The sequence below is a fragment of the Syngnathus acus genome, chromosome 2 (assembly GCF_901709675.1).
Source record: "Syngnathus acus chromosome 2, fSynAcu1.2, whole genome shotgun sequence".
NCBI lineage: Eukaryota > Metazoa > Chordata > Actinopteri > Syngnathiformes > Syngnathidae > Syngnathus > Syngnathus acus.
The window spans coordinates 16841273-16868648 of NC_051088.1; the positions used below are offsets into that span (position 1 = coordinate 16841273).

Sequence of the window (27376 nt, forward strand, 5' to 3'; positions counted from 1 at the left end):
TTTGTTTTAATGCACAATTGGCCAAGACTTTCTCATAATTTGGGCTAACAACCCAAACCGGGGCTGGAGAATTCTGTTCCTAGAGAGCTGCTCTCCTACCTGTTATAGAAGATGACCTCCTTCACACACATGGTTCAAATAATGAACAGTGGATTATAAAGGGTTTTGGAATTCGTGTCAGAGCATCCTGCATAGAGTTTCACATGTTCTCCCTGTGCGGCTTTTTTTTTTTTTTTTTTTGGCAGAACTGGCTGCCTCCACTTCCAAAAAAATCCCAAAACACCAGCTTCACTGAGGACTGTAAATTGTCCATGGAGAGTAGGGCTGTCATTATTGAGTATTTTTAGAAGCGATTATTCCATTGATGATTGAATAATCAAGGAAACGTGTTTTGCATTAACATTTATTGCAGTCATCTTTTTCTTGATGAAATTATTAAACAAAACCTTCTAAGCAATGATTCTGTAATTTTGTAAGATCGGTTGTCTAAATGATAGTCAAAATACATAATTGTAATAATTACTATTTGTCGATTAATGATGAAACATTGATTGATTAATAATCAGTTGATTCATTGATGCTAATTTAATTGAATGTAAACCGCTAATATGCGGGCATGCATTCCTATGATGACGTCTTTACATGAGAAAAACTGAACCTTATTGGTAGTTTGCTGAAAATAATTAAACATTATTTGTTGGCTCGATAGACAGTCATTTTTCCGAACAAAACAAATTTATTAGATTCAAATTAATCATTCGGCAGTGGTGTCGCAGTGCCAAACAAGTGCAAAATAATATTGGATACGTGGCAGAAGGACACGAAAGAGTTGATGAAAACTTGAAAAGGTTTTTGCACAAGTATGCTGGAGTTTCATTTGGCAGGCAAAAAACAGCGTGGGGAAAAAAATGGGGGCGGGTAAAGCAGATTTCTGCTATGACATCACTTTTCCTCAACCCAAACACGCCACACAAGAGCGACGAGGAGGAGGAGAAGAAATGAATCCAGCAGCAGCAGCAGCCGCCGAAGGAAATTCTCCATTTCAGCCAAGCCGGCGTCGAGGACCTCCAAGAAAATGAGGTAAGCGCGTTTTCTCCATGTCGTTATCGGGGTCGGGGACTCAGAAAGGCCGGGCGGTGGCGTTTGGAGTTGGTGTGGACTGCGGAGAAGGCTTCGCTTGGCTTGGCTTGCTTTGGCTGCCGTCTGTCGCAGCCAAGCAGGCCGAGCAAGGGCGGTGTAGTTTGGAAATGGAAATGGGAATGAGAGGGCCTGCCTCCCTGCATGCTTGCTGCTGGAGCCCCCGGCCCGGCATTTGGGGTCTTGGGTTCCCTTTTTTCCTCCTTTTGGGCGGCAGCCATACGTCGTGGAGGATTGTCAGCGCACGGTTTGAAGCAGAAATTGGAGAAGTTGCCTCTCACTTGGAATTGGTCACATATTGGACTCATTGAAAATCATGATCAAGCACAATGGGTCACAAAATGACAGGCGCAGAAACTATGCAGGTTAGGCTTTTGCATTGGGGTGCCAGACCCATGTTCAAATCTGAAATCGGAGTGTATTTATTTATTTATAACTATTATTGTCAAGGTTAACAGATAACACACACTATAACAGAAATTGTCCCGAGATTGGGCCCTCACTCATAATTGGTATTAGGTAGGGAAAAACGACAACATGCCCATACACAAGGGATCTTTATCTAGCAAGGTCCAAGACTCTCCATCTTTTTTTTTTTTTTTTTAAAGATAGGAGTCCATTGAGTATATTTGAGGTTTTTTTTGTAGGTGGTTCAGGCTTAAACCAGGTAACTTATATTCTTCATCTTTAAGAGTGAATGGGACAAAAAAAATCATGGGACAAACCACGAGGAAATGAAAATGTTAAAGAACCTAGTGCAGGGGTGTCCAGATGTTGAGAGGGCCAGATTTGGTTCGAGTAAACTGTGTGTGGGGGGATGACCTCTTAGCGTCCAATTTCTTTAATATTTCACAAACTAGTTTGCATGTTTCATCAGGTACTGCTTCTTGATGTTAAATTCCTTGAAAAGAACCAGTTTCTTATCAAACTAGGCGGACAGTTGTTTTGTATTTTTGTGGAACAAAATATGCCAATTTCCACTTGTCCTGGAAGCGACTTTTCTCTCCAGCTTAGATATGGGCTGGAAAGAACCACACAAGGGTCAAGCAGGTTCAGTGTGACACCTAACACAACTTTGAGAATGGTGTCTTCATTTTTCCAAAGCAGCCACGGGCTCAGCCACAGGTCTGCTGCCATCTTCTGGTTAAATTTTGGCCGCATTTGACCCGACTTTGGACATGTCCGATCTAGGAGAAGGTTCATTTTAAGAAGCTTTTCTATCATGCCTTTGACATCAGTCCCCAAAAATGTGGGTTTCAAAATTCTTCCAACATTTGTTACTAATCCCCAGAGGTGGGCATGTTACTAAAGTTTGCCGGTCCGTCAATCTTATTTTTCAGCTGCCGGGGCAACGTCATCGTTCGTTTTTGTCAAGTTTCAAATCAATTCTGTAAAAGTGAGTCGCAATATGGCAGTTGCAGACTACAGTTGAAAAGTACACCTTTCAGTCATACAATACACGTGACATTTTGCTCACAGAGGAAGAGTGAAAAGAAGGAAATCCGCTTGCACAAGTTTGGTGCTCGTGCAAAAGGAACTCTGCATTGCATGTTTGGTTTTCAAATCGACACAAATTCTATCTGCCCGGAAAGCAAAAACAAGGCCAACCATTTGATGTTTTAGGACGGACCACAATATTCATTTTTTGAACTTTTCTCCATGCAGGTAAGGCATTTTGACAACAGATTATCAAGCACAATGGACAGTGTTAAAAAAGCCTTTTAAATAAGGATTGATTGGGGTTTTAAATTAGGGAAACCAAACTCATTAAGTGAGCCATCTCGGGTTAGGGTTTCAGCTTGGTTAAGGTTTTAAACAAGGCTCAGGGTTTCAAATTAGGGAGTCGTGTCTGGCTTAGGGTTTTCAAGCAAGGCTCAGGGGTTTCAAAGATAAAGCCCAGGTTATGGTTTCAAAGTGAGGAGGATTCAAGGTTAAAAGCGCTCTTTCAAACCAGAGTTAGTTTCAAAGTAAGCTTTAAAGCCAGAGTCAGGCTTCAAATGATATTCTCAAGACAGAGTTAGGCTTTCAAATTTTTGTATCAAAACCGGGGTTAGGATTTCAAAGGCTTTTAAGTTTATGAGTGAGAACAATATCAACATGCCAAGCTGTTGTGTGTACCGCTATTCGAAAGGGGTTCATTTTTCCATCTGAATGAAACCGGCTATTTCCAAAACATCCTGTGCCTGCATTAAACACTCAGACTGGATTGGGGACATTCTCATTGCTCATTCAGAACTGGCATACTATATACACACATATAGCACGTATGAATGTACCCTGCTGTCATTTCTGCATTATTCCTGCTTATATCATTGTTGTTTACAAACATAGAAATGGGTTGATACAGCAAATTTTGCCTGAGTCAAAAGTGCTGCAAAAACAACCCACAAGCCTAAATTACAAGCCCAGTCATTGGTAAAACACAAAGTCAGTCACAACACCAATACATCACCACAACACAACCAGCAAAACTGAATCCACTTGTGTCCATTGACCCCCAAGAAGGGCACAGCTCATTGAAGGCAAACCGGCTTCTGCTGAAGACGACAACTCCTTTCAGCTTAAAACAGGGTGTTGTTATTTTCAGGCGCTTGCTTTTAATTGTTTGTGTGGCGATCCATCAGTGTGTTTATGTTGTTGTGTTGCTAAGCTGACAAAGCGGGTGTTAACATGTGCTAAGTGTTTTTTATTTGTTTGTTGGAGGCGGATGTCTAAGCGAGGGGCTCGCTCCCAATGGCGCTATTTGACACAGCTCTTCCAAATGGTACCGCATGACATCAGCGCAGGCGAGCGAGCGAGCGGGCGACTTTATTGGCCGGCGCTTGTCGCTTGTGTCGGCGGCTAATTGCTGCCAGATGTGCCGCGCGCCACATTGCCTTCTTGGTGGCTGCTGCACACAACTGCAAAAGTGGGAGGAGTGAAACGAAGCGTACAGTCACCCTTTTGTCGAGTTCTTGCTCTTCTTTTCTTGACTGACCCTTTGTTCTCCGTTTTGTTTGTTTGTGTTTTTTACTGCTTAATGTCACAATGAGAAGTTTGCTGCTTTGAAATGCTCGCAAGCAACAACGTATAAATACTTGAATATAGAATTGTTGAACTAAGTATCGGTTTTAGTATCGTACCATGAATTTTAGTTCGACACCCTGAACCGCTTGCCAGCCGATTCCAGAGTACACAGAGACGAACAACCAGCACTCGCACTCACACCTAAGGGCAATTTGGAGTGCTCAATCGGCCTACCAAGCATGTTTTTGGGATGTGGGAGGAAACTGTAGAAAACCCACGCAGGCACAGGGAAAACATGCAAACATGCAACGGAGGCGGAATCGAACCCGCACCCTCTGAACTGTGAAGCGGACGTGCTAATCAGTGCGCCTGATCAGTGTAACTATATGTTACATATTACCTTTAGCCCAATGGTGCTCTAATTTCTTAATGGTCCTTATAAAATATGAGTTACTTTGGTGGCTATTTTCCAAGTCTTTGTCACATTTTTTTAATTAATGCAAAAAACAACTTTCAAGTTGTTTAGCTCTCAGCTATTATTCCACTGCTTTTTACTGATGTCTTGAGTTTTTGCCATGGTATTGTCTCCATACCTGTCTCGAGGTATTTTATCAAAGGCAAAACTTTGGTATTTCAACATCAGTTGATATAATCCGTCGGGCCCTACAATGGGCCATCTTGTAAAAAATGCAGTTACTCCTCCCAGCAGTTGTTGATCATCAATAGTCTTGTCCAATGCAAATCAAGAGAGCTACTGAAATAATCAGCAAAGTCCTGAAGGGTTCATATGGCCTTGTGAGAAGAAAGATCCACGGGGCATTATGGGGTCCTTTGTGAAGTTGGCAGGGGGTGCAAATGGCTTTGCCAAGCTTCTCATGGACCAGGATTTTGTGTGTTGTGCACGTGTTGTGCATGCATGGCCACACTTTGAAGATGGGATTCTTCCTTATCAACCCATTATCAGGCAGTCCCTCTATGGCCCCTCCACCCTGCTCCAAGGCGTTCCCGCTCTCGCACACTCAAAGTGCCTGCACCACCAGCATTAGCATCACCAAATATTGACGCTACCTTGTTTGGTGGCTCAAAGAACCATATCTCTACTCATCATTCTCCATGGAAATAATGGAAATGCACTTCATCCATTGAAACCCACTAAAAACACCCATAATAAAGATAACCCTAATTTGAAACCCCAAACCTAATTTGAAATTCTATTCCCAAACCCTGTCAACCCTATCAAATTATTTCTCTATTTCATAAAAAGAAGGTCCTGTGTTGCAGTGTTTCATGAATTTATTTTATCTGTCAAACATGACATTAAAAAAAGTAAATAGCCTATTTTGAAGTGACGCTTAGAATGCACTGATTTAGTTTTTGTGTTGTTTTCAAATGTCGTGTGTAACAGCGATTGTGTAAACGTGTAACAAATTGTGTTGCGTGCATGTTGCTTCATCCTTGCAGCTGTTTTCCACCAAGCTTCCCACTTCCTCTTTTCTCTTAACTTTGTCACTCTCAAACGATTCAGTTGCTAAATCGTGTTCATCACACACACACACGAAATTGGCCACAAATAACTTCTCCGACTCCCAAACACATGCAAAATGGTCTTCCTTAGTGCATTTTATTTGGATGTGCTTGGAAATAGCTTGTTACTGAGGAACTTTTACAACCCACTTTCTAGTTGCCCCCAAGCGTCTCCCATGAGGTGCTTATTGAGCTTCTGGAGCAAACGTCTCCTTATGACTTGGGATTGTGTAGCATAAGTCGCTGCTCAACGACTGGGCTGTGGGAGAGGAAATTTCTGCTCAGATAAGCCGACAAGTCTTGCATGTCCAAACTTTATGACTTTATTCATGTGCAAATTTGGACTTCCGAGAGCCATAACCAGAAGCTTCAGTTTTTATTTATTTTCTACAGTAGAACAAATCCATCAGTGTTGATAAAAATATACTAAAAACATGGGGCCTTGAAATATCAAATTTGTTCCATGACATGGTTTTAACTCGACTCTTATCTCCAATCATCTTTCCCCATTGTAAATGCTCAGAATCCATTTCAGCATCCTCAAGAAAACAACTAAATTGTGTGACTTAATGAAGGAAGTAGCGCTCTGCAATATTAAAACACAACACAACTGACATGATTCAAAAGAATGGAAAGCGTTAAACAGGTTGAATGGACATTGTGCTGCTCCTTCTGGTGTCTGCACCTTGGCCACCAGGGGGCAATATCATGCCAACATTTGACTATAAATGTCAGTCAGTCCTCAGTAACCCACATTAGTATTAGTGTTTTGTTTGTAGGTGATAAAGAATATATGCTTGTGTGTATTTATATGAGAGTTGTACATCAGTCTATTTGTAAAATATATATAATAATTGCAACTTGCCGTATTTCATCATGAATATACAGAGCCGGTAGCGCTTCTGACAGGGCCACCACAACTTAGTTGAAAAAGACACAAGTGGGACTGTTGATGTCAGCAGGTAGTCAGTCGATTTTCGGCCACCTGGAACTATCCTGGCGCCTGATGTTTGAAAAGGCCGATACTGTATAAGATGAATGAATGGAGGGTCACGTACCTGAAAGCTCATGTGTGTGTTTCACACAGCCACTGACAACGACTTCCGACTGAGTTGAAAATGTAAAGCAAGCAAGATAGTAGGCGCTTCTGAAGCGTAGATATCACAGCGGTGGACCTTGCATCTCTCAACGGTGACCCAGGAGGACGAAAAGATGACCGGAGGGTTCTCTCTGCGCCATTAGCGTCCATTATAGTGTCGGCGCCTCAATGGGCGTTTGCACCCCGCAAGTGTGATTTACAGCCGGAATTTAGGATGACGCGTCCCATTCCGTGGCTAGCACAAACCGTTCATATGAACCATCTGCTGCTGACGCACCGTTGCGTCTTTTGTCTGCGCACAGGGTGCAGCTATTGATTTGATTCTTATTGATTTGACCCGCTGCTAATTTTTCAGATAATGGATGCCTGATTTTGTCCTTTCTTGATCTCGAGTCATTCTATATGATAAAAGACAGTCTGGTATTGGCTGTGTTCAATGGTTGTGCAACTTTTGTGCGACTGTTGAGCATCATTTGACAATCGGGTGTAGCTGATTCAGAAGTTCTATAATCAGAGTACAGATATGTCCACGGCAGGGTATTGTTAAAAGCTTCACAAGTCGATTCAATTGTATTTCTTCAGATTGTAATTCAGGCATGCTGTGAGTGAGTGTGCTGTTGTGGTACGACGCTTCCCTCTCTCACATGTCACTTCCTGGTGCAGAAGTTGTCCACGTGTACGGGACTCTTCGTGGTCGTCTTCTTCCTTCTGCCTGCCCCTCGGTGTGCGTAACAATGAGCTTGTCAAGCAGTCAGCGCGGCGTCCTGACTAAAGGCCGGGATGGCAGAGCGTGTGACAAAAGGCCTTTTATCTCCACAGTCATCCACGGTGGCCTGCGTTGGCTCGGGGGCTCGGAGAGGACCATGTGAGCGCCTCTCAAGCTGGGCCCGTTGAGGCCCAGATCCTCAGGAGGGAATTCCCTCAGTGGCCCATTCAGCCCATAAGCATGTCGCTATGCATTAGTGTGCAACAATCCTCCATTCACATCTTTTCAAGTCGCTGCTCTAACTCAATCACGAGATTTGCAGCAACAATAAGAGTAAGAAGACACTGTCAGTGGTGGCAAAATGCTGTGTGGTAACATTGGCCACACCAACCCTTGGACCTCGATAGTTCTAGAAAGAAAGGAGTCAATGATAGCAAAAGCAGTAACTGAAATCTAAAATCAAAGTCCACGTAGACGCTGCGGTGCCTATCCGAAAACGAGTTACTTTAAGTTTGACAAATTTCTTGTGTTCCCATAATTTTGGTCTCGTCTTGTATTCGCCAAAATGATGGCCCTGGTTTATTTTCATGTATGGAGCCATGTTGGGAATGGATGTGATGTCAAGGGCCGTCCCTCCCTTGCACCCACCACTTGCTATGGAGTGATAGGCCAAATCATTTGGCCAAATCGTGAGGTGACCCTAATAAGCCGCCGTTAGGGAGGAGGAGAGGCAGGCCAAGAGCGAGTGCATCAGGCTCGCCTGCTTTGTCATTTGACATTGAGAAATCAAATGTATTTATTTATTTACTTTCCATCAGTACTGATAGAGAAGAATGACGCAGATTTGTCCAAGATGGCTCTCAACGCCGCGGCATCACGCGTCTCCTTCAACTCTCCTCCTTTCAGGCAATTTAGCTGCGCCCAGGACGTTTTGACAAATTCCGAGCGCCATTATAAGATTGCTTTAAAACAAGTGCACCACAAAATACATTTGGATCTAGTTTTACTTGATAAACCATATCCTATATTTTTCCTTCTGAGCTCCACATGTACACTTTAAGTGTAGTAGTGCATCCTCGTCATGCATCAGTAGCCAAGAAGTAGCTCTCGCGTTCCAAAAGGTTTGCTAGTCAGTCTCATTTTTTAGTTCTTGCTTGGTTTTCTCTCCTCATGAGACAATACCACGCAAACAACACCGGTCAGCTACTAAACAATAGCTTGGAAAAAAGGATTTACTTCAATGCAATTTCTCATGCTGTTCTTCAATTTAGCAGTGGAGCAATTGATTGAATAATTGATTCTAAAAATATTTGACAGTGACAGTCCTATTGAAAATGACTCAATGTATATACTATTGTATCTATTTTCCATATTTTTGGATCTGGGCTGGACTGTGCTTCCCTCCCACATTGTGCAGCTCAAACCAGCGATGTCTTCCTGTTGCCGTGGCGTCCAGTCTTCCTGTCGCACACTGACTCTTTGCGTGTGTCTTTTGAGGATGTGATGTGGCTTCATACATGGCGAGAGCGCCAACTGTGTGGTGGGCAAAATGCCTGTAACGCCATCATTCAGCCCAGACCAGTTTAGCAAATCAAAATTTGGTCATGCAGAGATCTTGCAAAAGAAGAAACATATTTTTTGGTTTGGGTTTGAAATGGCCATTTTAGTGTCATTTTGGCCATTTCCGGGCATCCAACTTGTTCTACAGACTTTGTTCAATTGCAACCAAATTTGATTTGCATTCACGAGACTAATGTTTCACAACCTTTATGGGGCAAAGGCAAATACTTTAAATGAAAAAATATGTCAAGGAGAGTCAAGCACATGAAAGTTGACTTAATTTGGTTAGTGAGGACCACATTACTTTTGCTCATCTCTATTGACTGTGTCGCTCTTTGATGATATGGCCAACTTCACATATGAAGGCCAGAGTCCAAATTTGAACCCCCTAACCTCAGGACTGCGAGGCGGATGTGCGCACCACTCATGCCGCCTCGTTGAGGATCCCACTGATCACAGAAGTGATCCAGAAAGACAATCCTCTTAGCACAGAGCTTTTTTTTTTCCTCCTCATGTGCAGGAAGGATATCCTCTCTGGCTCTCTCCGCCATTCCTTTGTGCTCTCCACGGAGGGGTCTCCGCCACCGCAACCCCCTCTCTCTCTCCTTTTTTTACGGCAGCTGCGGGGTTAATGTTTAGCAGAGGCAGAGGCAGGAGTTGTAAGGGGGAGGGAGGAGGAGGCGGTGAGCGAGGAGCTGGGGGGCTGGTCCACAGCTGTTGTAGTAGGGAGGCTGCGCTGGCTTGGAGGAAGCCTTCCTCGCTCGTTCGCTCGTCCTGGAACAATGGGAGACGCGGCCGCCTCCGCAGACGCTCAGCTGGTGTTGGCGCCCCGCGACGGGTCTTTCCCTGAGCCGCTTGCTCGTTCTTGAGGGCGGGACAGCAGAAAGTGCGGTTGTCTCATCCCAGAAATGCGAGGTCGCGGCCTCTCTCGCCTCTTTGGTGACTTGCTTCCGTGCTGCGGTCTGGAGCTCTCTGCTGCTGACCGGATGACAGGAAAGACGCCAGCCGCCAAGGTGAGCCGCGCGTTCAAACCGCATGGACTCAATGCACGCTTTCTCCACTAGGCTGATTTGTACTTGACATCACACGTCAGAGGGGCGACTTTTGACGCGGAGGTAGGCTTGTTTTGGTTTACGCCAACAAATCCTTGTGAATCTGACAAGCGACTTTACCTTTTGTGTGTGTGTGTGTGTGTGTGTGTGTGTGTGTGTGTGTGTGTGTGTGTGTGTGTGTGTGTGTGTGTGTATGTGTGTGTATGTGTGTGTGTCAAACAAAAACAAGACACATCAGCAGCAGAGATGGGCAATAATGCGTTTCCATGTGTGTGTATATGGGCAAGATTGAACCTTTCTGGAGCTCCCTTCCCCCAATTGCTCCCGCCCCCCACCAGCCCAAATATTGCTTGTGTACCATTCGTCTCGGTTGGCGTAACCAAACATCAGACAGGAAGCGGCCCCCCACTCCCTCGCCCACCCGCCCGATTCCATCTCCCCCACGTCGTCACAGCTCTTTGATATTCATCCCGAACTTGAGCGTGCAGACAATGGCGGCGCGTCTGACTTTGGCCTACATTTTCTTCCAGGGAAGATTTTGGTTGAGTGGGAGCATTCGTCTTGTCTTATTGTTTACACGTCTTGCCGAAACACCGCAAGTGTTGGCTGCTTGCCGTTGGCGGAGGGGAAGGATGGCGGTTGACCAACAGCAGCAGCCTGCGCCAAATCCCCAAGAGTGCCACCGACATGATTTAAGGAGCTTTTGTCGCCTTGGAGTATTTTTTGCCCTCATTCCACGAATCCCGGTCTTGTAAGACCTCCCTCCGTTTTGGGTCTTCGTCAGCAGCGGCCCTGGATAATCAATGAGGTGCCGCTTGTGATTTTGGGGTTAGAGCGTGGGCGCTCTTGTGACGACACGGCTCATAGCTCAAGGCATTGTTTTTGCCCAGTACACCAGGTGTAGCAAGGAGCCGGCCCAGATGATCTGTTCGTGTTCCGTTAAAACCCAGACTGGGAAGGCAGCTGCTCAACACCTCTAATCTCATTTCACTTTGACATGAGCTCGGAGGATCAGGCCCGGCTCGCCCGTGGACGCCTATCGGAAAGGAGGAATTAAGACGCGAGCTTGACGCCCAAACACATCACAGATGCTGATCCTGAAATGCGCTGATGTCCCACTTCGGAGCAGTGATGGCTCACTGGGTTAAAAAGCCAATCCCAGATAGGGTTGCCAATGGCTGGACTATTTTAGGCACAGGTTCAATTCATGACTGAAAGGTGCTTCTTTCCCACGTGAGAGCATTACAGGAAGTAAATCTACTGTCAATAAATAACAGAGTAGGTGTTCTGAACAATGAAGCAGGAAATAGTGGGGGAGCGCTGCAAACCCTAAAAAAAGATGCACAAAAAGAGGAGTAGTTATCCACTACTGAATTATTCATTCACAGTTCTCATTTGGTTTCCTGATGACTGGAGGTGAAAGGCGAGGAGGAGCACTTGAGGAGGGGGTGTTTGGGCTTCTTGTGGTCTCCCGAGGGAGGATGCTGGGGTTCCTCTCGTCCCGGTGTGGTTGCCACTCTTAGAGCACGGCTGAGGTTGCTTTCTTCGCTATGTCACTTTCTGCTGGACCGACCTACGGACAGCCATTGATTTGTCACAACCTCTGCAGCTTATTCTTCAAGATGTTTATTTTTTTGGGCGCATGCCTCAAAGAATGAACCTCTCTGTGCTGATATACAATGGTGCCCCCATTCATGAGTTACACAGCTTACAAGGTTTTCCAGATTCAAGCCATTACTCTGCTGCTTTCTTTCTTGAGTTGCGAGCAAAAAATGGGCAATGATGCCAGCGAAATTTCACTTTTACAAATTTTTCAACTACTTACAGATTTTTGCGATTCACTGTCCGAGTCAATCAAGAAACAAAAAGGAATGACATTTTTTTTTTGTCTTTTCTTCTCAGCTTCGTGCTTCTGTTGTTGGGAGAGCGAGGCACCTGACGCCAGTGTGACACCTCAAAAGGAGAGCGGAAACCACAGGTGTGTGTTCGTGTTTGTGTACGTGTGCGTGTGTGTGCCCTGACTGCCCTTCACAAAGTGCTGACAAATGAGTGAAGGTCATTTTCATCCCATCAAGTCATTTTCTGCATTGATTGATTATTGATAGTCCCTGAAACCAGTCCCTGGTAAAATGGAGTGTTGCTGTTTGTGAGAAACGAGGGCTGCAACTAGCAATCATTTAGATCATTGATTAATCCGTTGATTATTTTTTTTGATTCCTCAATGAATTGGACAAGGAAAAACGTTTTAATATCCATCCCTTTCATGAAAAACAAGACATGATTTCAAATTGACAGTGCAGAAACTGTAGAAACAAAAGTTGATGATCCAATTATGGGTTTGGTCCATAACTTCCTCGTGTGTCATCTGACATGTTGCAAGATCTCCCTGGACGGACGATAAGAAAAGCCTTGTGTTGTGCGTCGGTGACACACGCCCATGAAAAGCAAAAGAAGCCTTTTGCGTTTCGTGGCTGCTGGCCGACTCACTTGAAAGAACCCTCGGCTGCTTCCTCGCCCATGGAATGAGACAAAAATAAATTGTCGCAACGATATACAACTCTGGAAGAAATAAAAGGTAAAAAAAAGCAGTCCAATTTTGGCCAATCGTCAGGTTCTGAAAATAAAGTCGAAGAGCGTTATAAAATTAAATTTATAAAAAATGTTTATCTTACCCAAACAACAACCTATAAATTGCCAAACCAAAGAAACAGATCATTTTCAAAGTTTCCTTGAGCTGTAGATAATATAGCGTGCTCAAAATCCGACAGTGCGGTCACCAAATATGTCCACCGAGCTCAAGCCCGACGGCAGTGTTGAACAATTTTGCGTTTAGTGCCAAGCTTGTGATGTGTTGTTTGCACATGGACGCAAACCACAGCAGCTGCGGCAGCCCTAAAGTTCAACTTATATTTAGCATCCCTTTTGTTGTCTTTTGGAGCATGCCATCATTTCAACGCCAACTGAAAAGTCGCCTTGTGCTCGCTGAGGTCAAACCTCGCTCAAGTCGACCGCTTCTTTTCTTAGGCGAGAGGAATCGATCCCACTGTGCGTATAGTTTGGACTCGAAAAGCGACTCTGGTTACCACTCAGGATGGTCAGCGCTCGATAATCTTCCTGTAAACACTTTACACACAGCTCCGGTTACACAAGTGACGGGCACTCGTCTTCTCATCATGAAACCATTTGAAGCTTTTTTGTGGGGTTTTGTTAAATGGTGCACTCGGCAGGAAAGCTGTTGTTAAATCCCATTGTTTTATGTATTCGGTCACTTTGCACGAATAAATGTGACTTCTAATGTGAATGGAATGGGTCTGGACAAAATTTGAACCAATCGCATGAGTACCTTTTAATTAGCGATACGATATCCTCAACTTCACTGTCGCCACGGTTAGCATGTCCCTGTGTTTTGGTCACGTGAGATGCGGTAGTCACAGACGTAATGTATCTCTGTCTGTAGCCATGTTTGCCGTGTGAAAAGGTGGAGAGAAGTAAAACAGCCAAGGGCAAGATCATTGATCTATGATCTGGTTTTTCTGTTTATACACAGGGATGATTTTATTCACTTTGAATATTTGCACTCTATTTAAATGATGCAGCTGGGTCTGCTGTGTTTGTATAAGATGTGAGCTTTAATAAAGCCAGAGCAGTCACTCATAACTTTTTTCTTTTTGTACAGTCAACGTAGTGTTGTAAGAGTATCAAGCAAATTACGCATTATCAGCTTTCAGAGTGACAATAATAATCGGATCAGTTTAGATTCAGTAACAGATGATCCTCGAGGCTGCAGTAAAGGAATCGGATATGGAAAAGTGTTATCGAGCCACACCTAGTTCTGACGCCCCTTTTGTCCCACAGCCCAAAATCTCGGGCTGTGAGGGCTATGAAATCTACCGTAAATAGAGAGCAAATCGTGTGTGTGCGTGTAGGTGTGTTTGTGTGTATATGTAATTTATATTGTAAATTATAATATCTATATTTATATTTTTTTCCCCCAAAAAATCTCACACCACGCCACCAAACAAAAGGTCACAAGAAACATTTATACTGAAATAATGACAATCTTGTCTTTACTCAAGAATTTGCTTTACACGGTGTGAAACTTGAGTCTGTTTCGTCGAGCACAAAGCTGTTATTCATTTGAATGAATAGAAACAGGAGCCGGACAAACACGACGCAATGACGAACGTTCCCGTGTGCCGTTCCAGATGAGAATAATGTCGGATGAGGCGGAGCAGCGAATGTGCGACGAGGACTTCTGCTCGGACGAGGAGGGCGAGGAGGCGGACGTGGAGTCGTACCTGGAGGACAACAGCAGCGAACTCATGGACCGGCTCAAGGAGCTGGAGGTGAGCAAAAGAGACTTTTAAACAGTCCCAAGAGCTGTTTGCATCAACCTCAGAGTCAAGTGAGCACTGAGTGTCGCAGGCTGTCATCACCAGGCCGCAACAGACACACTGGAAGAGTCACAGAAAGGCATACAACGGGACGTCCTTGCAAATTTTCATTGATCCTGTTGTGAATTCTTCTGTTAAACTTCTTTTAGAGAAGTAAAGGTTGTGCCAAAAGCAAGCGCATTCATATATTTCAATAAGATCAAATGCAATGCCTTTTAATGTTAGTGATGAGCACAGCAAATGAAAATGACTTTTTTTTCTCTCATTGAGTGACATAATTTGTTATTTCTCTTTCAGGCAGAAAATTCTGCTCTGGTGCTGGCGAATGAGAGTCAGAGAGAAGCGTACGAAAGATGTCTGGACGAGGTGATGTCGCCTGAAAACTCAAATGTTAAATCTTTGTGTGGAGAGTCAAATAAAAGATCATTTTGCTTGCAGGTGGCCAACCATGTGGTCCAAGCTCTCCTCAATCAGAAGGTAGCCTCCGCTCGCATTAGCAGTGACGTCTTTGTGAGTCTGCTCCTCTGTGAACGTGTGTATGTGTTTGATGGAACAGGATCTGAGGGAAGAGTGCATCAAGTTGAAGATGTTGGTGTTTGACCTGGAGAAGCAGAACCGAGCACTTTGCGAGCTTTTTCAGCAGAAGCTGCCCAATCATCCCACTGCTCACTACCAGGTGACTGTCAAATTTGTTTGTTGCAATACACCTGAGGGCACAAACACTCACTCTGGGGAAAAAAAAAGTACTCCAAGTTTGGCCGCCCACGGTGTAAATAGCAACTGACTCATGTCTGCCTGCCTCCAGGTCCAGGCGGGACCACTCCCAGACTACAATGCACAGCTGCACAATGACTCCGCCAAACACTTGGAGGCTGCTCAGACCGAAGCACAAGCCAAGGTGATTATGTGAAGCCGCAATCTGAAGCCTGGGACATTTGTGCCTCTATTGTTTGTCAAAAGGCTAATCTCCCTCGCACTCCTTTCCTGTTCGCGTGCACTCAAAGGTCTTTTGTGACGCTGATAGAATTCTCCTTCTGTCCTGTCCAAAGGGGAACGGCTACCGCACTCAGCACTCTTCTCCGGGCCCTCGGGCTGCTGCCGCCTCCTCCATGGAGGCTCTTTCTCCCTTCTTTAAGAAGAAAGCACACATCTTGGAAGTCCTGCGCAAAATGGAGGAAACGGACCCTCTTAAGTTCCACCCGGCCACGGCCAGCTTGTCTTTCTCCGACTACAGCCAGGTGCTTGTGTCCACAGAGGCCGTGTTGGCCTCAGCGGACACGCTACAGTGCAAATCCCAGCACGTGCGCTGCCACTGCTGCCGCCCTGATGCAGAGGCACTCCAACACATCAACGGGGATGGGGCGCTGATGTGCGAGGCGGGGAACACCTGCTGTTTACACTGCAAGAGGAGCCCAGACGGAGCTCCCAAGCCATGCGCCGCCCACCCCTGCGCCACGCCCTGCAGCGTGTCTGCGGCCGCTACCAACGAATGTCCCGCCAAGAGCCGAACGACGGAATGTGTCCAGCTGTCCAAGCAATGCGCCAAGAATGACTCGCACTTGAAACCAACAAATGATTCCGGCGCTGCCGATCAGATCCTGGAGGGAGTGGAGCAAAAGCAGGACATCCAAGAACTCACTGGCTTCTTTCCAGCCCCCCAGCTCCCTGATTCAGAAGGCACCCACGTTTCCCACTGTGACCCCGAGGCAGGCGATGGTGTTTCGAGCAGCTCCACTCTCGACAGCGCGTCCAACGATACTTTATCCGCCCCGGAGAAAGATGGCGGCGATCTGGAGGCAGTGCGAGCTGGCGCTTCTGTGAGCCCGAGCCCCTCCTGCCTCAATGACGTCAAAAACGCCGCCATCAACTCCCCGTCCAAACTGCTCAAGTTCCTCAAGATTCCTTCCATAGGGGACAAGTGTCAGGCCTCAAGTCCCGCCGTCCGCCTAAGCCCCCAACTCACCCGAAGCTCCAGAATCCCTTGTCGCACCAACAACTACGAGGTGTATCACTCTCCTGTTCCCACCCGTCGAGCCACCACCACAGAGCGATGCAGGCAGCCGCCGCCGCCGCCCACCAGGTCCGAGTCGTACCCTGCCACGCACTCGGCACCCACCTCCCCCCCGCAACCCGATGACGCCTGCCCTGCACCTGCTAAAGACACCGGTTACAGCTTCTCTGCAGCCAACACTAAGATGAGTGCTCCCTCATCCACAGTCTCCTCTTCCTCCTCCAAACCAGCTCCCAGTATTCCGCATTATGAAAATATTTGTGACCTGACCCCTAACCCACGTCCGGAGGAGCCCACTCACGCTCTGGAGAAAAGAATCACTCTTCCATCTCAAACGAAAACCAACGGTGGCGATAGGAAACTGGTTAAATCGCTTCCCGAGAGCGTCCTCGCTGCGTCTCCTCAGCGAAAGCAGTCGTCGTCCTCTTCGTCAGAGTCCACGTCAGATGACGAAGAAGATTCCGACAGTCCGGTTTGGGTGAACCACCACAGCTTGCCCAACCCTAGCGCACAGTGCAGAGTCGACCGCTCGCAGATCCGAGACGAGCTCGTCGGGCAGAGCTGCGAGGCTGCCCAGCCGCCACTTCCATCCAGAAGGAACGACTCATCTTCCATCCCCAAGAGGCCCACGCCGGGCGCCGCTGCAAGGTCACAGACCGATTCCAGTCACCACGCCTTCAAAGACAGACTGGCTGCGCTGGGCAAGCTGAGGAGTTCAGAGGACTTACAGGGAGGCACAAAGCCGGGGGACGTGGCCGACGAGGCCGTCGAGGATAGGGGTAAGACGGCGGAGAGGCACATTGAGCTGCACAAGGAGGAGCAGAGACATTCCAAATACACCGACTCGTTAGATGGGAAAGGTCGAGGTGGCGGCGGGGGGTTGAAGTACCCCACTCAGCCTTACGAACAAGGGGGGAAGTCTCCCATCTCCTCCGGTCTGGTTAAACAGGAGCTATGTGTGAGCTCCAAGAGCAAGATTGGCCTGCTGTCGCCTAACGCCGATGCTCCGCAGGTACTGCGGAACAACATCAAGTGTCCCGCCTCGCTCAACCTGCCCTACAACGTGAAAGCCGCTACTCAAAGTGGCAACAGTCCCAACAAAATCCATCCGAAGTCGCCGTCCAAACCTTGTCAGGGTCCCTCAGTCCACAAATCAGGAAAAGCCACAGACGCCCCGCGGTATTCCTCCAAGTCGGAAGAGAGAACCAAAGTTAGCGGTAAAGGTAAAAAGAACCCAATGTTCGGAGACAGCCTGCCGCCGCCTCCTCCCAAGCCTCCGACATCTGAAGGCGAAAACGCACCGCCGCCCGTGCCCAGCCCGCAGTCGGCCATCGAGCAGAAGGTGATGAAGGGCATCGAGGAGAACATGCTCAAGCTCCAAGAGCAGGACCGAGGGGCGCAGCCCAGCGAGGCCAGGCAGAAGGCCACCAACGGGATCGCCAGCTGGTTCGGGCGCAAGAAGAGCAAGCTGCCCGCCCTGAGCCGCAAGGCGGACGCCGTCAAAGCCAAAGACGAGAAACGGGAGTGGAAGATCAACATCCCGTCGGTGGGCAGGGACTCGGTCAAGATGGCCAGCAGGTGTCGAGAAGGAGTGGAAGGCCTGAACATTTCCACGCTGATGGAGAAGGCCGAGGGCCTGCGGAGGGCGCTGGAGGAAGAGAGAGCGTACGTGGAGAGGTCGGGCAGGGGTCACTCATGTGAGGTGGTGATGGACCAGGCTCAGGGACAGTTGGCCGTCATGTACCGGGGCGGCCGCTCCGACAACTTTATGCAGCAGCTGCTCAACAGGTGTGGAGATTGTCTCTTCTTTACATTTGCTCATTTCATATGTTCCAAACTTTGCTTTGACATCCATCCTCATTTTAAAAACATCCCTCTTGGGTTGACTGCAAACTAAAATGTCCAAAATTGTTCATCGAATCTGGTGCTTGTAGAGTTGATGGCAAGGAAGCCGTCAGTGTGCCGCAGCGGAGGCTCTCGTTCGACTGCAAGACGTCCAGGCCCGTATTCGGTCAGCAAAGCGACATGGTCCTGGCTCACGCCGGCGGCGGAGGGGATAACGTGGAACAGGTTGGTCGGCGTGGTTTTCTCCGCTTGGAGTTTCTCCTTTCATTCCTGGAAAACAACGCGTTCGCTTTTGTCATGCAGACGTCCCATCGAACAGCCAAGATGACTTCGGATGAGAACCTCGCCATTTCGGGTCATTCGCAACACTTTTCAGGTGAGATGAGATGTCAAGTCAAAGTGGTATTAAGTGCTGTACATACGTAATAAAGTGCCAACCCACATATACGTATGTACTATCCAACTCCAGTGATGATGATGTCATTGCTTTATTTGTGACAGATTCAAATGTCCAACAGCTATTGTCGATTGCCGTTCTGGTTCTATTGGTCGTCTGATTTTCTTTCTTTTAAACCCATGCCGATAAATGCCAAATATCGATGCTGATCATTCAGCTTGGCCGAAACACAATCTGTCTAATTTTCTCACAATAATAAATGTTAGGGATTGTAACGTAACAGTGCAAGTCGGGTTTTTCAGCAAATACTAAAGGATGGGATGAAAAATGTGTTTTGTGGTGACAGTCTAAAAAGCTTAATATGAAAAACAAAAAAGATCTGAGGCTTAGTGGGGACAATGTGGGTAATACTGAGGTTATTGATTTGATATCTTTAAAGGTGGGCATGAGTACATTTTGGTGATGACTGATCACAGACATTTTCTTTTCTATCGCTTCATCTCGTCTTGTCACCGCAGGTTCCGGTGCGTCCACGTACACGCTGGACAGCGGCATCGGCACGTTCCCGCTCCCTGACTGCAGCGGTGGCGGCGGGGCAACGGGACGAAGCCTGTCCAAGAACAGAGCCGAGCAGCGGCCCTCGGGCTCGCCGGGGAGGGCCGGGCGACGGGCCCGCACCTTGGACCGGGAACCCACGTCGCAGGACGAGTGCTATGCAGCTCACAAGCAGCCCCTTCCCAATCCGCAGCAGGCTTCCAAAATGGAGGGAAGAGGCTCAGCTGGCGTTATCCGTGAAGGTAAACGTGCATGCATTTATGCAGTTGTGGCAAGGGCTGCAACTAACAATTACCACATAAGCTAACCTGACATGCAAAAAAAAAAAAGATTTGGAATTCAGTCGAACAGTGTTATTTTCAGCAATAGGTGAGCATCGGCATTGAGCCGATAACAGTCTTATTCCAAGGTATTGGGTATTCCGCTAGAACCAGCGATCACTTGCAGATGTTTTATTGTCAGGAACTAAAAGGCATGCGTGGCTGCACAGCCATTTTCGGCTCTCTCCAGAGATGTTGGATCAGATTCAAGGCTGGGCTCTGGCTGGGCCACTCAAGGACGTTTGTAGAGTTGTCCTGAATCCACTCCATTGTTGTCTTGGCTGTGTGCTTACAGTCGTTGTCCTCTCGGATGGTAAACTTTGTCCTGTGCTCATTGAAAGCTTCCAAGCAGCACTTTTTTCTCCCTGTACCCTTCCATAAATGTGTGCCTCGAGACAATCCCGTCTCAGCGGTCAGCAGACAATTCATGCTTCGTTTGGGGTCTGATATGCATTGTCACCTGTGGGACCTTATGTATATCGACCAATGCGTGCCTTTCCAAATCAACATCTCTGATGTATATTCATGTGTCCTTCCAAAGAGCCCCACGGAGCGCACATGTTCTCTCCTCGCTCTAAGACGTGGACCTTCCCCAACCTCAAGACTCCGGCAGGCCCTGCAGACGTGTACCTGGCTGTGGAGGAGGAAGACGAGGAGGTGGTGTCCTTCGGCACACCCTTCAGAGCGGTAAGCACTTTTCATCATTACCAATAAAAATGACAAAAATGTATTGCTAGAGCAGGGAGAAAAAAAAACGTTCAACAGACAATGACACCCCGAGTGTGATTTGAGTTGATATTTTTTTCTATTTGCATATCATATGAACAGTGTGAGTGCTTAGACGTGTACAGAGGCACAGGCGAGGCACCTGATTTTCTAAATTAAGCTTCTCTTTTACCATAGATTATATCTGTAGTGTCACTTGAAAGCGAGGCAGGGATAGAGATGGGTCCTCCGCTTCTTACATCATCTTAAAACACAGAAGTACTTCTTCGCTGAGGAATAATTCATCAGCAGGATGTGAATAATGCAGATTGCTTTAACCCGCTTCATGTGTGTTCCCGCCCCAGTGTTACATAAGACCAGAAAAATCAGTCGCGGATGTGCCGACTTCATCCACTTCTTAAAAGGAGCCCAATTATAGAAACAGTCAATACTACAAAAAAAACATAACAGTATAATAGTGTTCCATTTACATCATCAAGGGGGTTCACAATATTTTCAAATACTACAACAAAAATCTATAAACTAAAAAAAGATATATATCTACACTCAGTGTATGCTCATCAATTTGTAAAGATTGCCGAAATTGATTTGTGTAAAAAAGACCAAATTTGGATAAAGGAAGTTCTGCCTCTACATCAGCAAAATGTAGGTCAGTGCGTGGGATGTGTTTGCTTGCTCAAAGTCCTCCTTGATGTCTTGTTCCTCTCCAGAGCTTGAAAGCCAGCGGCCCATCATCCAGCCGTGCAGCAGAGCCGGGCAGCCTGCCCGTGCCGACCCAGTCGGGATTGAACCGCCGAGGAAAGACCCGTGCCGCCGGCGTTACGGAAATGAGTCGGGACACCGGGCTCGAGCTGCTCAGGGAGCGGCCGGAGGAGGCCTTGTCGCCCGGCCGGCCGCAGGTTCTGGAGACTCCTGAATCCCTTAGCGACTCGCTCTACGATAGTCTGTCTTCGTGCGGCAGCCAAGGATGATTCGGTCGCTCGTGCCGACAGAAGAGTCAAAATTGGCATGATCCGGATCTTGAAGGAAACTCTTAAAATGAATGAGGATGACAACCACCATCAACCAGACTTCTCGTCCTCAGGATCTCCAAACAAAGTGAAGCCAAACCCACCAAAATGATGGCGAGGTGTGTACAGGACTGCAAACGCATGAGCGAGCGAGTTAACCAATAGCACAAGTGGCGCTCAGATAGTGTCGACTTCATCCTCATCATCGTCAATCATCCTGGTTCTTGAGGTGTATCCAGGACACATTTCACTACATCATGTACTTGAAGAAAAAGGCAGTGCTACTAAGGTGAAAAAAAAGAAGAAAAAAAAGAATGTTCATGTATTTTTTTTTTTTCTGTTCAACTCAATTTCAGTGTACAAATGATTTTATTGATCATGTTGATTTGATATTTTTTGCGACCACGAAGGTTTGTGAAAAAAATGTCTGTCTGAAACCACAATGCATTTAAACGTAATATATACCAGCAATAATAACAAAGAGAAATGGCTACGCTATTCAATGAATATTTCTATTATTTATTTATTATTTTAAATGTACGTCATTCTCATCTTTTTGTAATCTTTAGGTGAAAATTCAAGTCTTCTGGCTTAGTTTAGGTCCCTATTTTTAATGTCAATATGTGTTGCTGTTTATTCCTTAGGTGATAGCTCCCCTGTATGTACTGCCCTTTTTCAACTTTCTATTAAAAAGCTTTTCATTTAGTTCTTGTATGCATTTATTAGCTTGCCCTGACTTTTTGTTTGACACAATTGCACTATTATTCCACAAGGTGGCACAATGATGGGTAAACACCATTTTCCAATACTGTAAAACTTGTTTATGAAACTCTGACATTTTAACTGGCAGTTTTGCACGCTTACTGTTGTTGGCTATGATATACTGTGAGATGTTTTCAGGTGGTTACGTCACTTTAATTGTGAGTTTGCACCCTCACATGTCATGTGAAGTCATCATCACATTCAAAAACAGAAAAAGTCAATTGTGTGTATATGGGGATTTATATAGTCTAATGATGTTATATGGTAATAAATTGCAAGAAGTCAAATTTATATCAATATATTATTGACGGTAAGTGACACACAGCTCTGTAAAAAGACCACTTAAATGATATTGCCGAAACGTAGGCCTTTGTTTTTGGGGGGGGAATGAAAATCTGCTCCAATGATCTTGCATTGTGTTACAGCGAATTGTCTCGGATTCTCACTTTCTATTCGACACATGAAGATAGATAGATTCCAAGTGACCGAAAGTTGAATTGTACAGATTTTCAGGTGGCCACGAACGCACCAGCAATGTAATGACGTCACGGTACAACAGCGTTGCGGCAGCCATTTTAGGTGACCAAAGGCGAGCACTTACTTAGCTTCACGCAGGTCTTACTTGTGTACAAAAACTGGCCAGGTAGTTGTTTATCGGCTTCTGTGATGTTATTTGCGTCCTTTAAACATTCACGTTGTTAATCTTACGTCTCCTCTAGATAAATTAAAGACGTCATTATCGTCGTCGTATTACACATGACACTTGTTGGTGTGTTTTTCTTCTTCATTATACCGGAAGTTTTCTTAACATCAGCTTTATTGAGTACAAATATACAAGAGTATAGAATAGCAGAACACACATATAATGGTAACCACTCTACATACATATAAACAAGTAAATTAGAGAGGCAAGAAAGATATAGGTGATTAAGGGGCTCGAGATTATTTCTTGTGGATTTGTGACTACATCCAAATTTAACAACCAAGACTTGGTCGTTAAATTGCCAACTTTACCAGCGAGTATAAAACGTTGCCAAAATGAAAGAAAACGGTGATAATAATTATAATACCTTAACCTCTATATTGTCATATTTGGACGGTCCAGCATGCCTCCTAAAATTTATTTTGGTGAGAGTTTGAATTTGGAGTTGATCAAATTATTTAGGTCAGTACCAAAACAACCACCAAAGGGGGACAGTCAGGTGTTGTGGCGTGCACGTCTCTGGGCGTTTCTATGGTGACATCACTGTACTGTGTGCGCGTGCGTGTGTTTGTGTGACACGTCCTGGCTTTCAGACGCGACTCAAAGCGAAAGAAGGGAGTAAAAGAATCCACGAAAGGCCTACAAAACGAACCGAATCGCAGGGCGTCAGGAGCACCGATCAGGTGAATCACACACAATATACCGTCGGGACCCCTTGACATATTGCTTGAGTGGCTTGACGTTTGTGGTTTTCGATTTAATTGTCGAAGTATGGGATTTGTGGTCGCGCTAGCCGACGTTAGCTTGGAAGGCTATTAATAACACACAGCAGACGACCAACAAGCAAACTGTGGTTAGCAACGCACACACCCAAACACAGAAGTTGTGGGCGTCCTTTGTGCTAGTTTTTCTAATTTACACAAACAAACGCAATTACATATGATCACGTTCGTTGTGTCTTGCGTGCTGCTGACGAACAAGATTCAACATCGACAACATGGATTAAAAGCACTCAATTCAAAGCAGCTAACAACGAAAGTACCGTTTGCGTTTCTCGTAGTACGTGACTCCGATTGTTCATGCTTCCGCCATTTGTACATTCAGAGGAATCGTTGCACCGTCAACGTATATAACTCACGCCAAGCAATTCGAAAACTCATCGTTACGCGTTAGGTTACTGGAGTAAAATAACAAGATGTACAATTTCGCTTTCAATTTCTTGGGGCCTCATTTACTTTAGGTAATGGTGAAGTGTTGGCTCTGATTTGAACGGTGTTTTCTATTTTGCCGCGATCGGCCGTGAATTGGTTGTTGAATATTTTCAGAATTCTGTCATCCTCCATGAAAGCAGACTGATTACCTGTGTGGCTGCAAACGTGCTTTTACTTTGGAGAACAATGATGCAGTTATTGCATCAACAATCAGTCACTCATTCCTCACTCCAAAATCACAACGAAATGATTTTTAATGGACATTTTCAGGAAGTATTTAGGAAGATGGCAAAACAGTTTCTAATTTGTTTGTCTTTACCCAGATATCATCTTCTTGCACCATGAATGCGTTTGACCGCAGCATCAACTTTGATGCCATCTTCAAGTTCTCCCAAATGTATGGAGCCCGTCAGACTTGTTACTTATCTGAGTTGTGCTCTTTCAAATGTTTTTCTTTGCTCTTGCAGATCTCATTCCACCCAGTTGCACTTGAAGAATGTCTACTCCAGCTTGGCGGCATGCATGTTCCTGGCGGCAGCCGGCGCCTACACGCATGTCGTCTTGCGCCTCTTCCAGGTATCTTAGTTTGCTTAATCTTAACTAACTTTCAATCTTGTATATTATGCACCTGATGATGATACCTGATCAGACGAGTGACGCCTCGTGTGTTCTCAGGGAGGTGTGCTCTGCGCCCTGGCATCCCTGGGAATGATGGTGTGGCTGGCCATGACGCCGCACAACGTCCACACTGAGAAGAAGAGGCTGGCCATCCTGGCGGGATTTGCCTTCCTTAACGGTTTGCACTCACCTTTATTGTGTTTGGGTGACTGTTAGCCAAATGAGACCAACTGAGGCGCTTTTCCCCCCCTTCCTCACTCTAGGTGTGGGCCTCGGCCCCACACTGGACTTTGTCATCGCCGTCAACCCCAGGTATGCCAAGGAACACTTGCGTAACGTGTGCCTCACCTTTAAAATCACGTTTGGGCCTCCTAGTCACATAAGCCTTTTGTAAAATAGTGGCCAGAATGGCCATTCTCTCTTCTATTGCAAGTGGGGGAAAAAAAGAGAAATATTGCTCATTTGAACATAATGTTTGTTTGGGCAGCACGATGTTAAGAATATATTAAAAAGAAATAATGATACTCAAAAGTCAGCTTTGAAAACACATCATATAGTTAAACACATGTTCAAAGTGCCTTTCAGAGAACCTTGTTTGGAAACAAGACGATTAACATGAAATTTCACTTGTCTTGTTGGCACTGTAAATGAGAATTCTCGAGTTTAAGATTGACATATTCATCGTCTGCCTTACATAGCTGCATTCTCTGTTTTCTGTCGCATCTGTTGATGATTTGTGTTTGCCTTGTGTGTGCAAAGCACTTGCTAACCCCCCCTGCTTTCTTTTTAGCATCATTGCCACAGCCTTCATGGGAACCTCCGTTATTTTCATTTGCTTCACCCTCAGCGCCCTCTACGCTAAACGAAGGAGCTACCTGTTCCTTGGAGGTAACTCGCCCTCATTCGTCTTCACACTTGGCATGGCTGAAAGTACTTTCTAGAAACATAATTGTATGAAATAGTTGCTTGCTCCTTTGAGAAGCTCTCTGTCCAGAGGTAGATTCCACGTTTTACCCGTTTAAAGACCAACGAATAGGCAACCTGAACTGCTAGTACTTTGTTGTCTCTAACTGCCTTGCTGTTGTTGTGGTGGTGATCAGGCACACTGATGTCTGGCCTGTCTATCCTCTTCCTGATGTCACTCATGAACATGTTCTTTGGATCGGCGATGCTCTTCAAGGTCAGTCGGAATCATCGTTTGATCTCTCCTCGTCTCGCTCTCTTGTCACTTTGTAGCTGTCTTGCTTGCTGCATCTTGTCTCACTGTCACAACTGTCCTCAAAAAAGCCTCCAAAAGGCTTCTGAAACACTCCAGAACAAAAGAAAATCACCAAAAAACAACCTGAATGTTGCTTGTTATGTAATTTGTAATGTTATTTGCTCCATTTAATTTTTTTGGGACAAGACAGTTTTCTGCATTTGAAAGCATTTACTTATTTCTTGCAATAGTGCACATTTTAAAAACTATCTAGCTCCACCAGTTGACACTCATTTTTGGGAAATCTTGTCACGCTCGCTCTTTCCTTCTTGCATATTCCTTCCACGTTTCTGAGCCCTTTCCAAGATGACCTTTGCTTCTTCCAACAGGCTCACATGTACCTGGGCCTGCTCATCATGTGCGGCTTCGTCCTGTTTGACACTCAGCTCATCATCGAGAAGGCGGAGAACGGCGACAAGGACTACGTCTGGTGAGTGAGGCCGCGTCCGGTTTAAATTAAAAAAAGAAAATATGTCACCGTTTCACTGCGGACATGCCCAAACAAAACGTGTCACCCTGTGCAGGCACTGCGTGGACTTGTTCTTGGACTTCATTACCATCTTCCGGAAGTTGATGGTCATCCTCGCCCTCAACGACAAGGTACCAGTCATAAAACAACTCAACAAAGTGTAGCAGTGTGTCGAGTAACAGTGTGGTGTTCTCTTTTGTTGTTTCAGGACAAGAAGAAGGAGAAGAAGTAGATAAGTTTGTGTGAGCGGCTGAAAAAGAGTCGGGCCAATTTGCGTCGCGCACTATTTTTGACTTAATTTCTTAAACTCGTGGTCTTACGGTCCGATCGAAAATGTTTTGAGCTTTTTTTTTTTTTTTTTTTATGTTTAACTTCCAAGGGTTGATTGTTTGTCCGTCCATGTCCAACTAATGCTAGTCGTGCTGAGAACACGAGGGGACTAACGTTGCAGTCAACCTACTTAGCCTGTAGAGGGCAGCATTGTGCCACGCAAGCGGCACTTCAGTTGAGTTTGGTCTTGTTCTATGTGCCAACAATTAATACAAGATGATGACAGACTCTCAATTAGCAAGTCACACGAATAATAGTTTAAGTTGTGTGATCACATAAATCATTTTGCTTCATTTCTAGGTTTCTGTTTATTATAATTAGTAGTAGTCGAGAGTGATTTGGACACTGGATCCCCCTCCCACATGCCCTCTGAAGTAATGCTTTGAAATCTCTTGGACTTTTCTAGATCCAGGTTGGCCGCGTTTGTCCAAGTTTTTGACTGCGCTTTTTCCTGTTTTTGCTTTCTTCTCTTGTAAATTCCACAGATGTCTGATAGTTTGCCAAATTAAGTGAAGTTAACCTTGCATTTTTAGCATATACTGTGAAGAATTAATTTTGTTCATGTAAAAGGTTAACTACAAGTTTGATACATTTGCCCAAATAAATGTGTTGAATGCACGCATTATTCAAGCGAAGTAGAATGTTTAATCCCACCAAGGTGTTTGGGGAGGATTTCTTCCTCT

The 27376-nt window shown here is 45.6% G+C and overlaps 2 protein-coding genes across 4 annotated transcripts; both read left to right on the forward strand.

Annotated features, from left to right (window-relative positions):
- Positions 1–953: 953 nt before the first annotated feature.
- Positions 954–22047, forward strand: nckap5l (NCK-associated protein 5-like). 3 transcript variants are annotated; one of them, XM_037272828.1, is made up of 13 exons: positions 954–1080; positions 11987–12062; positions 14290–14430; positions 14776–14844; positions 14917–14955; positions 15035–15154; positions 15284–15376; positions 15528–18277; positions 18424–18559; positions 18638–18710; positions 19250–19528; positions 20148–20293; positions 21043–22047. In XM_037272828.1, exons 3-13 carry the CDS (start codon positions 14290–14292, stop codon positions 21301–21303), a joined length of 4107 nt encoding a protein of 1368 aa, XP_037128723.1. In that variant the 5' UTR covers positions 954–1080; positions 11987–12062; the 3' UTR covers positions 21304–22047. The 3 variants fall into 3 exon arrangements, with proteins under 3 accessions (XP_037128723.1, XP_037128741.1, XP_037128731.1); XM_037272846.1 differs by lacking the exon at positions 954–1080 and adding an exon at positions 2650–2802; XM_037272836.1 differs by lacking the exon at positions 954–1080 and adding an exon at positions 9663–10045.
- Positions 22048–23327: 1280 nt separating this feature from the next.
- On the forward strand, positions 23328–27323 carry tegt (testis enhanced gene transcript (BAX inhibitor 1)). The gene is made up of 10 exons (XM_037272946.1): positions 23328–23490; positions 24342–24415; positions 24486–24594; positions 24694–24814; positions 24900–24948; positions 25427–25524; positions 25737–25816; positions 26224–26324; positions 26419–26494; positions 26572–27323. The coding sequence occupies exons 2-10, from the start codon at positions 24360–24362 to the stop codon at positions 26593–26595; spliced, it is 714 nt and encodes a 237-aa protein (XP_037128841.1). The 5' UTR covers positions 23328–23490; positions 24342–24359; the 3' UTR covers positions 26596–27323.
- The last annotated feature ends 53 nt before the right edge of the window (positions 27324–27376 follow it).